Source organism: Theobroma cacao, chromosome 1, assembly GCF_053813885.1.
Source record: "Theobroma cacao isolate CCN51 chromosome 1, ASM5381388v1, whole genome shotgun sequence".
In the NCBI taxonomy this organism is placed as follows: Eukaryota; Viridiplantae; Streptophyta; class Magnoliopsida; order Malvales; family Malvaceae; genus Theobroma; species Theobroma cacao.
The window spans coordinates 20,205,688-20,218,442 of NC_142639.1; the positions used below are offsets into that span (position 1 = coordinate 20,205,688).

At 32.9% G+C, this 12,755-nt stretch overlaps 1 protein-coding gene across 2 annotated transcripts; it reads left to right on the plus strand.

Moving 5' to 3' along the window:
- The first annotated feature begins 2,107 nt into the window (after positions 1-2,107).
- LOC18612885 (xyloglucan endotransglucosylase protein 34) lies at positions 2,108-4,741 on the plus strand. Of its 2 annotated transcripts, XM_018114400.2 has the most exons (5): positions 2,108-2,267; positions 2,403-2,593; positions 2,717-2,817; positions 3,027-3,220; positions 4,042-4,741. In XM_018114400.2, the coding sequence occupies exons 2-5, from the start codon at positions 2,407-2,409 to the stop codon at positions 4,439-4,441; spliced, it is 882 nt and encodes a 293-aa protein (XP_017969889.2). In that variant the 5' UTR covers positions 2,108-2,267; positions 2,403-2,406; the 3' UTR covers positions 4,442-4,741. The 2 variants fall into 2 exon arrangements, with proteins under 2 accessions (XP_017969889.2, XP_088662031.1); XM_088805905.1 differs by lacking the exon at positions 2,108-2,267 and having other exon boundaries at positions 2,392-2,593.
- The last annotated feature ends 8,014 nt before the right edge of the window (positions 4,742-12,755 follow it).

Consider the following 12,755-nt stretch of genomic DNA (forward strand, 5'->3'; position numbering starts at 1 on the left):
TACATAAGACATTTTTGACAATAAATTTTTTTATAATTTTAACTATTTTTAGTCAAGAGAATAAAAATTTGAACAAAATTACCTTTAATGAAACTGACTCATTTATTTAGTTCCGCGTCTCAACCCGAAACCTATTAACGGGTCAGGTATGTTTAGGTTTGCACTTCGAACTAACTCATATTCTTTGAGCTTTTCTTGTTTAACTATTCATCTCTGGAGTATTCTTTACCAGAAAGCAAACGTTTAAACATTTTGAGCATTTTGGAGTAGTTTTTGATACATGAAGAAAATCTTGGAGCGTTTTGAGTATTTTTAAGTTTTTTTGAGTGATTTTTGATATATAAAGAAAAACTTTTGAACATATTGAGCATTCTTTGTCAAGTAGGTATATTCGTTAATTATGTTGTTAAATGAAATATGGTGTATCGTCTGAAATTATTGATCTTGTTAAATAGAATTTAGTAGTTTTTGTGATTTTTGGGTATTGCGTAACTGACTTTGGGCATTACGTGATTGACTTTGAGCATTACGTGACTAGTTTTTAAGTATTGTGTGATTAGTTGATATGATATTGCGTGATTAGTTGATAGGCATTGCATGACTTATTAGTAAGACATTGCGTGACTTGTTAGTAAGGCATTGCGTGACTTGTTAGTAAGGTATTGTGTGACTAAGGCATTGTTTAAAAATCAGTCACGTAATATTTAAAAACCAGTTATGTAATGCCTAAAACCAATCACGTAATGCTTAAAAACTAGTCACACAGTGATTAAGTTACGCAATACCTAAAAATCAGTCTCCCAATACTTAAAAACTAGTCTAATCAATTTCAACTCCTAAACTTTAAGGTTCTATGAATAAACTAATAAACTCAAAAATCTAAAACACATATTTTTTTTTTGTTAAGCCATGAAATTGTGCATTTCATAAAATATAGGTTATAAAACTCCATAACCCTCCAAAGTAAGACAAAATATATTCCTATCGGGAGGGCCTTGCTTACTCCCTTATACAAAAACAAAATATACCCCATTTACAAAATATTTCCTAAACAATTTCAACTTAAAATCTCATAAAAAAAATTAAAATCTCCAATAAACATTCTTAATAATCATCTCAATCCCAAACACAACAAAACCGTGAATCACCATAAAACCCATCAAACATGCTTTAACTATTCCTTCTACTTGAGCCAAATCACTACTTGTAAAGAGTAAAATTACTGTTCATCATCTTTGAAAACCCCAAGATCCACCATCCAAAAAAAAAAAACAAAATAAGAAAGAGCTTGATGTCATCTCTGCACTTTAGATAGCAAGATAAACAATATTTCATCAGAGAGAGAAATCAAGATTTTATTTTGAAATTTTTGTTTGGATGAGAAAATAGAAAAAATTGAACTATTTTAATTTATCTGAAATTATTTAAAAGGTATTATTATTAAGTCATATCAAATATTAACTAAAAATAATTAAAATTATAAAAAATAATATTTTTAAATTAAATTTACGAAAAAAGTTATTTTTCATAATTTTTTCTTGTCACGTTGAGACCGCATGTGTTAGCTGATTTTTTGAATTCTTTGAATCAGATGAGAGGTGACAGAACTCGGGCCAGTGCAGTGCAGGAAAACCATTCCTCAATTTACATCAACAAGCCACTATTCAGTATTGAGCTGTTACCAGAATACATACTAGTGTTACTTCAAACACAAAAGACAAAAGTGGGAAAAACAAGAAAAGCAGTAACAAAAGCCGAATAAACATGCTGGCCCAGGGATTCTTATTGTGAGAGAAGAAAAGGGCTGAAAATGGGTCAGTAATTGGCCGACGTTGGCAGACCGCACATCTCCATGTCCCTAAGCAAACACACGGGTTCAAACTTTCAGCTTTTCAACATGTTTTCAAAATCAAATAGTGTTTGCATAATAATAATAATAATAAAAAAATCAATCACTACACTCTTAATTGTTTCAACCAAATGACCTTTTACAGACACATAATTCTAGCACCCTCACCAACGCCACAGTTGTAGGCTTATAGATTAATATATTAGCTGTACTGCCGTTTCTATTATTAAAATAACCTAAATCGAAACAATGAATTCTTTTGTCTCCTTGGTTAAGCTAAAATTCACATTAAAACCAATTATAGGAGGAGTGGATTCTCTAGATTAATATTCAAGCCTACATATAGACTCACCCTCGCTTCTGTTTTCCTCATCCGGTCATCTTCATACCTCTTCATTCTTCCCATTCTCTCTTTCGGGTAATGCTCTAGCTAGAACCTGCTGAATAAGGCCTCGAAGTTTCTTTCTGCCATATTTTTCCTTTTAGACGAGCGATTTTATTTTTCTTTCTGTTGGTTATTGTCGTATATAAGTGTTAGTTTCATGCTGTGCAGATATATGGCTTCACCGCAGTGGATTCTGTTGCTGAGTCTCTTGTTTATGGTTTCTGGAACAATGGGAGCTCCCCCTAGGAGGCCTGTAGCGGTCCCATTCGGGAGAAACTATATGCCTACTTGGGCTTTTGATCACATTAAGTACTTCAATGAAGGCTCCGAGATTCAGCTCCACCTTGACAAATACACTGGTATAAACATAATCTTGGCTCTTGTTTTCCCATCAAATTATCAAATCAGATGCGTCTATCAGCCTAAGATATTTCATATGTTCTGTCGATTCTCACAACAGTTTGGTTTTGATCTTGTAAAAGGTACTGGTTTCCAGTCAAAAGGATCTTACTTGTTCGGCCACTTCAGTATGCAAATGAAGCTGGTTCCTGGAGATTCTGCTGGAACTGTTACTGCCTTCTATGTGAGTAAAATTCCTGTCACACTGTTGGCGGCTTTATTTACTAATCGCAGCTGCTTCTGTAATATATGCTTTCTATGTGTGACAAATCAGAAAACTTTGGTTCATTTATTTGGGGGATTTTCTTTTCCAAACAATAAAATACTCAACTAAATTCTACTACTAGACGATCGTCTTTTTCTGCTTAACATTTATGATTTGATGTCTTGCAGTTATCTTCTCAAAATTCGGAGCATGATGAGATAGATTTTGAGTTCCTGGGGAACAGGACTGGCCAGCCATACATTCTGCAGACCAATGTGTTCACCGGAGGAAAAGGAGACAGAGAGCAGAGGATTTATCTTTGGTTTGACCCAACCAAAGGCTACCACGACTACTCTGTTCTGTGGAATTTGGATCAGATAGCGTGAGTGTCCTGTTTACTTTCATATTACTGCCCAAATGTCCAAATCCTTTCAGTTTTGGCATTTTTATTTAACAAGAATATAAGCACGCATAAATTCATGATTAATGGTTTCTGCATCTTCTATTAGCTTTTAACTATCCATCGTGCATTTAAGTTGCTGGATTCTAGGATTTTGCTAGAATACTAAAAGGGTTCTAAACTTTTAATAGTTTGATGCTAGGAGCTGCAACAATTTCAATTTCGTGGAGAGAACATAGAACTTTCTTGTATAAGCGACATTTTTGTTTTTTTTTTTCTGTCACTGTCGGTATATATTTCCAGAGTTCATTGTCAAGTTATAAGATTACTGCAGGAATCTAGGTTGATATCAGCCTTAATTATCGCATAGGACAAGAAAAATAAAAAAGCTAAATTAACATCGGATGTTGCAACCTGATTCGCATGATGTTCTTTTACGTTTGTCTTCCCTACACCAAGTTGGGATCAGATTTTTGAACACCCAGTCTTTTGAAACCGTAGCATGATGTGTTCCAGCAATCTTGTCATCGACGTTCATCTTTCTAAAGTGGAGAAACTGTTCCATAAGTCAAATCAAGCATGGAGTAAACGCATACTCAAATTTGGTGATTTTTCAGGTTTTCTTCTATTGGCACATAAAATGCCTGAGATTTTTCAGGTTTGAGTCATCGAGTAGTTGGGTTACTTTATGACTTTTGATGGAAATTGATTGCCCCCGACAAACATTTCTAACTGGAATGCACTTTTTATTTATTTGGGTTCGTTTGGTCATTTTAAAGTTAGTATTTTAAAAATATGGACAGATTCTTCGTGGACAGCACCCCAATCAGAGTGTTTAAAAACTGCAAAGATTTGGGGGTGAGATTCCCATTCAATCAGCCAATGAAGATATACTCGAGCCTCTGGAACGCGGATGACTGGGCCACCAGGGGTGGGCTCGAAAAGACTGACTGGTCCAAGGCCCCTTTCATAGCCTCCTACATGGGCTTCCACATTGATGGGTGTGAGGCCTCCGTTGAAGCCAAGTTCTGTGCCACACAGGGCAAGCGGTGGTGGGACCAGAGGGAATTCCGGGACCTTGATTCCTACCAGTGGAGGCGGCTCCGCTGGGTCCGCGACAAGTTCACCATCTACAACTATTGCACGGATAGGGTGAGATACCCTACCATGCCTCCCGAGTGCAGGAGAGACAGGGACGTTTAATTCGTCATCAGCGGACCGGGACCTTCTATATATTCCCCTTACTATATAAGATCGATCTTCTCCTTCAGCTTCGACTTATTGGGTTTGTCTTCATTCATTTCTTTCTAGCTCCATTGCTGGGCTTCTGCATTGATATTAATATCGGTTACTTTTTATGTAGTTTTACTTCAAACATTTATTATCATGATAATAGTAAACCTACACTACCAGTACAATATCATTTATGTGTATCCGATGCACGTCACTGGCTATTTGAACGTTTTCGCTTTAGTTCTTATATATTGTTCGGAGGACAAATAACATTATCTTCATTTCAAACAACCCTACTTACTGGTTGTTAACTTTAATTTCTGCAAGTTGGAATACTGATTGTTGGGTTTTTGAGATAGCACTTATCATGATCATCATCGTAGTTTGATAGAACTGTTAAAAGATAGAGGTTTAATCTTTTATCTTAATAAAATTTACATTACTTATAAAGTTATAAATGAAGGGTTTTCGGCATGCTCAAAGAAGAAATCACATTCATATAATGCAGCAGAATATAAACATACAAAATCAAAATCACCCTTGAATCACTTATGTTGTCTTATTGATAGGTTAAAAGCAAATATAAACAAACATATATTCAACCATATACCTCAAGAAGTGATTTTCAAAAATCATGTGTCAAAATCCCTCCACTTGATTGTATATCAAAATTCGGTTGTCGCAAACCAAAGTTGTCTATGTGTCTTGCGTTAATGGTGATCTACACAAATGTCAATTCAAAAATCTACACTAGGTTGGAATTATGTGGTGCCATGATGCTATGTTAGTAGCCAAGATTTTTTGAAAATTCTTACTTCTTAAAGATTATTTGTTTTTGGCCTTAAACGAAGATAAAAAAAATTTTTCTTAAGAAATCGACGCCCAAAGCTTGGGTTTTTCTCTTTTATTTTTCTGTCATCTTTTCTCACTTCTTTCTTACGAAGTGCACATATAAAAAGTATTTATAGTTAGGTTAAAATGCTAATCCAACTTTTGGTTTATTGCATTTTAATCCTTTCACTTAATTAAACAATTTAATTAAGTTCATATTAGAAATTCTTAGTTTCCAATTAAATACTAGTCCCATTTTAATTTCACATTGTCATCTTATTGTGTGTAACCCATTAGGTCCCCAACATGTTTATATTTATATTTATAGATCATGAGTGACATCTAACAATATATCATAACCAACCAAATGTCAGGAAAGTCAATATGGTTTGACTAACCTTTCAGTGTACAGTATCTTAGTGTAATTCGATCCTTTCATCATATATCTTGGATAGATCAAAAGCTTAGCTTTGTGTTTACTTTCTAATTTATCCATATTAGTCCTGCAACTTCCATGTTGACCTATCAAGATTGCCTTGGCCAAGGACTTTCAATCAATATAAGTCAGAAGCAAGTAAGCTATGTCCCCTTTAAATTACTTGGGGTGATGAATCCTTTCTAGACTACTCATTCATTTTTGCATGCTTCATGCCATACCCAAAAGCATCCTGTTTAGGCATCTGATTGCCTCTCGACTCATAGGGGTTAAATCAAAGCATGAAAATTGACATACAAGATAACCTAGTATCACAAGTCTAAGAATTACTTACACTATAGATAAATGAGATCATTTCCATAGACACTTGAATGAAATACCAAATGAAACTCTCATAGTGGGTCATGTTCAGTGAATTTGTCCTTTAACAAGCACCCACATACCTTCCCCAAGTATCTCACATACTTCAACTTATGAGATTGGTTGCTTACTTTCAAAGTAAAGAGGCTTAGCATGTACCAGTCTTTGAGCATTGTCAATGCCCTTATTCTTAACAATATAATGACCAGGAGCATATTTAGGAATAAGGCTTTGATGCATAAAAATATCATAATTATAACCTCTATAATTTCATTGCAAGGCCATTATGTTCCAATGACTTTATCTACATAAGTCTCTCATGACTCTTTATAAATAAATGCATAGATAAAGAAATACCTCACACATTATATAAAATATCCATAATGTATTTAACATGAATGTTAGTGTAGAATTCTCGATATGCAATATATCAAGAAGGGGGTGAATTGATATATTAAAAATTTCTTTGAAAATCTAAGTGTAAAAATTAAAACCTTTTCACCCAAAAATATTTCTTTATATGAAAGTAAATTTTCTACGATAAATCACTAGGTATAAAAATAATGAGTCAAGATAAAATATTCTTCTTGAAATAAATGCTAGCTATGAAGGATAAAGAACAATATTGTTCTAAGAGAAAAACAATAAATCAATATAAATCTATTTCCCTAAGGTAAGTATGAAAAATAAATAATAATGTGGAAACTAAAAAGAGACACAAGCAATTTATAGTGGTTTGACCCTTTGATGCCTACATCCATTTCCTTAGCAACCAACGAATTTCAATTCACTATCAAGGATTCTTACTTTTTAATGAGAAGCGATAACCCTTACACAATCCACAATGCGATTCTTGCTTTTTCACGGGATCAAGTGGCAACCTCTACAATCCACAAAAAGATTCTTGTTTTTTACAAGATCAAGCAGTAGCCTACACAATCCATAAAAGATTCTTGCTTTTTGATAAGAAGCGATAACCTTGACAAGATAGCTTTTCAAGGTTTATCTAGAACCTTTAGAATGGAGTACAAATTTCAACAAAAAGATGCCTCTACAAAGGTTGGGTGTTGAGATTTTAAGCTTGTTTGTAGCGAGAGAAGAAATTTCAGCTTGAATGAAGTAATGATTCAACTTTGAAAGCGTAATGGAGGACTAAAAGTATGGTAGAAAGTGAAGATGAGCTAGTGGGTAGTCTTTATAGGGTTTGTAACTTTATCTCGGGTCTTCTTTTACTTCAAAATGCTTAAAATGCATTTATTTATAGCTAAGGCATGTTTTGGAGTCATTAAACATAAGTTTGAATCAAATCTGATCATTGTTGAAGCTTAAGGGTTGCCTACAACACTCTTAAGGTTGACTATATTCTTCAAATTTTTTCAATTAGGGCTTTCATAGTCAAGTGTATATATTTTCAAGTCCATCCACTTCTAGAGAGTGTGTATTCTTCAAATCTGGCCTTCTATAGTCGACTATGTCTCTCTTATAATAAACTATGGTTTCTTAAAGTTGACTTTTTTTAGTTTCTGACTTGTCAAGGTCGACTATATCTTTTCTATGGTCGACTATGGTTGTTCTTTAACTTGATTTTCTTGGTTTTTTTGGAACATGGTTGATTATACTTCCTTTATAGTCGACTATGTGTCACGACCCGGAACTCCCATCGAGCCCATGACAACCGCCGCGAAGCCTCGACAGACATTCTTCCCCCGAATGCCTTTTGAGACCTCGCAAGGCTTTTGTACCAGTTTTTCCATTCCTCTCTCTTTTTTTTTTTTTTATAATAAAATAAAATAAAATAAAAATATTAATTAAAATAATCTATTTTAATGTAAAACAATATATATATATATATATATATATATATATTTTAAACATCAAAAATTAATTTTCTGCACATAAAAACAAAATAAATTTATACATACTGTAATATAGAAAACTGGAGTATGCAATTTAAATTACAATGACACGTGGGCTCCCAAATAACTAAGAAGATTTAAGTCTATAACCTTGCTTTCTAGGATGCAACTCCGAAATTTACTTCTCGATGCAATTGACAGTCTACTGCCTATTCTGAGCCTGAAAAATGTATAGAAAAAAGGGGTGAGATTATAAAATCCCAATGAGTAGACAGACATTATCAAAATAATCTAAAGCCGAGTAATAGGAGACAATTAAAATAATTCATCCAAACCCATATAAATAATTGGATTTCATCCAATTACTCAACATGGTTATGTACTTTTCAAAAACTTAGCCCTTGCCAAAAATCCATTCTCGGGGATACCCCGCGAAGGCATCTTACCAAGACCGCCAAGGCTGTTTATTGTCACACACACAAACACATTTCACCTCTGACAACACAAACCGTTCCTTGGTGTTGGTTGAGTCCCAGTTTCACGTGGTGGGCAGCGTGAAGTGTACTCAAATTCTACCTCGGGAGTTATCCTACGCGCCTCTCCAATCGAGGTAAGCTCAATAATTGGGAACCGTGCCCCTTTAATTAGGCTGGCCCACGGAGCCCTCGTCACTGCAGTGCCGACTTTATAATCCATCAACCAATAAAATCACAATAGTATGACATGGCTCACTTAACACATTCAAGGCAAATCAAAGCAGTTCACATATTCTTTAAATCATAAAAATAACCAATCATACCCACATTTATCATAAGCCATTTAATGTAAAATCATGGATAAACAACACAATCATAGTATAGGTCTCCAATTACTCTATTTTTGAAATCATTATTAAATTTTCAAAAATTTTATAAAATTATTTTATAAAATCCCATTTTCCCATAAAACACAATAATTTTCCAATTAAACCATTTTTCCATAAAATCACACAATTAAATAAATCTACTCTAGATAATTAAGACGATAGTAAGTTTACTCATTGTACTAGGAGTAGATATACTCTTATTCTCGGTCCTCGGGTGTAGTCTTTTACCTGTATCAGATAGCTCACCACCTATCCACAATACATGACACAAAAAATTCAATAATTTGTGTCAAATCAATATACATTATTTCAGGCTCTTATCCATGCGTATGCACTAGATAGGGTGTGAAATGTTTGGACAATCGCTTAATCACAATGTCCGACCTAACTCGCCTATACACGGTGTAAATTTCTAAAATCTCCAATTCAACTCTAATTCCATCCATTTCAATTTCAATTATCCAATTATATCCATAATACCTTAATGACTATGAATGTGGTCCAATTTATCAGTTCGGACCACAAATTATACTTTTACCCTTAGTGGGTAAAAATTTCAATTTTTTGCACAAAAAATTCCCATTTAATTTTCAACCTCATAATTCATCATTTTTCCATCTAATTCTCTTAAAATAAAGTCAACCTCATCCTCACACACCATTGGCTAGATTCGGCCTAGAGAAATTCATGGAGAAAATGAATATTTTTCTTGTTGTTTTACTCATAAACATGCTAAACTAACACTAAACACTAACATAGTTCAAAATCAAATTAATCTAACAACTTTCTCTCTCTAAAATCATATGATCAGATTTGAATCCATCATCAAAACACATAATTTAACCATGGAAAATAAGGAGAAATGCATGGAAATGATAAATCTTAAGCTAAGCTTGAAAAATCATACCTTTAAACACTTGATTCCTTGAAAAATCACACTTTTTCTTTGAATTTTCTCACTCTAGGGTTTGTTCTTATTTCTCTTTCTCTCCTGCTAGTTTTGGCTGACCCTCCCAATGAAGAATTCTGAAATTTTCAAGCCTTTTAATAGGCTTAATAAAATATTATTATTTTATTTACCTTTTAAATATTTTATTATTTTATTTTTTTCTAGCCATCTTTTTGACTTTTTTTTCTACCACTCAATCCTCTTCACTTATCCATGTCTTCCATGAAATTTCTAGACTTTTCCAAAGTTTTGGTGAAGCAAATTTTTAAAAATTACACTTTTGCCCCCGTAAAGTGAAAAATTACATTTTTGCCCCAAAAACTGAAAAATTGCCCATAGACATATTTTTCATCCCTTATACTCATACCATTCTCCAATTTGTCAAATATGATCTAAATTCTCTCAAAATCTCAAATTTTGTCCACAGGTGAAAAAATTACGACTTTACCCCTAGATAGTGAAAATTTCGGTTTGACTCCGAATTGATCCTCGAACTCCGAATTACCATTTTGAGTCATCCCTGAACTGTGAACTCTTAATTTCACCTTAAAATTTCTATTTGAACTAGTTCGAGACTTAATCGACTCAATGGCATCATTAGGGGCAATATCATCTTTTAACAATTTCTCGAACTTCCTAAATATACAAACATTCTATCGAGCATGTGAATGACATTATAATTATTTTACAAAGCAGGGTTTGACACTATGGCTGTTCTGAACTTGATTTTCTTGCTATTTCTAGAACAGGGTTGACTATGCTTCCTCTCTAGTCGACTAGGGCTTTATGATCTTCAAGTTTTACACTCTTTTAGCCTTTAAATCGACTTGAACTTTTCTAGGATGGACTCTTGACTTGTGTCTTGAAGTTCCCTTAGCTTTTTGATGCATTTCTCCAGCTATTTTCTCATTTCCTTATTCCTATATTCAAATAAGCAAATCAAGGCATATTTGCTCTTAATTTTTTAGATGAAAATACATTGTTCAAAAGCTTGTAAGATGTTTTCTAAGGATGCATGGCTTTTCAAACAATTTTCTAACCTTAGGAGACTAAAAATGTAATTGAGACATTTTCAAATGCTTGACATTAAATTCAAGAAAACATGTGATTTTTTTCAAATCAAAACATGATGTAATTGAAGTCTAACAATCTCCTCTTTTTTGATATGACAAAAATATGAGCATATTGCATTTGAAATTTCTTGAAACTGATAATTCTATTTTATAAAATTATTTTATTCCAATTTTGTTATTAAATATTAGCTAAGTCCTCAATTTTTAATTATAATTTACTTATTTTTATTTGTTTTTATAATTAGGTTACTTTTAAGTTAGTTACTTTAATTTTATGTTATTTCTTTTAATTTGTTTATTATTGATTAGTTTTTATTTTTTTTGTAGGATTAAAAGTGATTGGGCTTAATTTTGGAAAGTAAGGTATTGAAAGACCCAGAATCTGCTTGCATATGCTTCAGTATTTTAGCCATATCTCGAGCTACAGAACTCCAAATGATACGATTCTTGGACCAGTGGAAAGCTAAGAAACAGAGCTACAACTTTTGTGCAGATTACTTTGCCCAGTTCTGCCTTGAAGATAGAGAAAATTGCGTTGAAAAATGGCTGGACGTACTGTGCCGGGAATGAAAATTTGTAAAGACTGATAATTGATTTTTGAGCCTTTTATTACACTTTTAAGCCCAATTAAACCCTAGGTCAGCTTAAGGAACTTTAGGTTTAGTCTATTAGTATAAATAGGATATGTTTAATAACATTAGAAATAACTTTTGAGAGATTCAAGAAACTAGAAGTTGAGGCTGAAACTTGGAGATCAAGTTGGCAATAATTGTTTTTTGTTCTTCCTTAGCTTTTAATTTTCTTGTTACTTTCAATGGTTAAATTTATTATAATGTTATTTTATTTTACAATTATGAGTAGCTAAATTTCTTTTTCTAGGAATGCAATTGAACTCACATGTAGTCTAAATTTTTAATCTCTTTCTTGCTTATTTTTAATGGGATTTGAATTGTTTATTCCAATTTGTTCTTAATGCTTTTTAACTGTCTGGCTACTAATTAAATTGATCTAAGAACCTAAACAAACTTGGGAAAGGGATTTTAGTGTAGACTAAAATTTGGATAATATATGATCATATTAATTGATTTGCGTATAGGATAGGGATATACCTATAGGCCTTATGTAGCCAGATTAGAGCCTGCACTTAATGAGTCTGTTTTAATTTCAATTCACATAGGAATATAGTGTTTTGGTTAAAATAAATATTTTTATAAGATGAGTCGGGAGACCCTTATAAATAATTTAAGACTTTAGGTTAACAATTCAACCCATTGAAATAAGTTAAGGACGAGAGGTAAGATTTAGATAAAGTGTGAGGGATATTGTAATCCTAGGTTTATTGATTGGATATTTTCTCAAGTTATTATTTTGATTTTTCTTGTTGGTTTTAATTTTAGTTTTAATTAATTATTTAATTTTGATTATTTGGATAAGATTAAATTGTTCTAATTTTAGTACTTAGTAAAGTTTTAGATCAATTCCCTATGGGATCGATACCCTACTTGCTAATATACTATTTATTCGATACGTATACTTGAGTAGTAGGATTTTAACTGACAGAAACCTCCCCTAAACTTAATTAGTCTCTATGCCCTTGAAAACATTTAAGTATAAATGAGAAGGATATAAAAGTTGAGTATGAACTTTAAAATGATTCTCCCTCAATATAGGTATTGTAAAACCCGACCCTATAAACACATGTCATGACATACATGCACTGAGTATCATGTTATTATGCTAGGAAAGCACCCAAGAATAGACGAAACCCGGTATCGTACCTAACGGTACACTTGAGTTGATTTAACCTCGAACTAGTTCAAATAGGAATTGTAGGATGAAATTTAATATTTTATAGTCCAGGAATGACTAAAAATGATTGTTCGAAGTTCGAGGGTTCATTTGGAGAAAAATTTA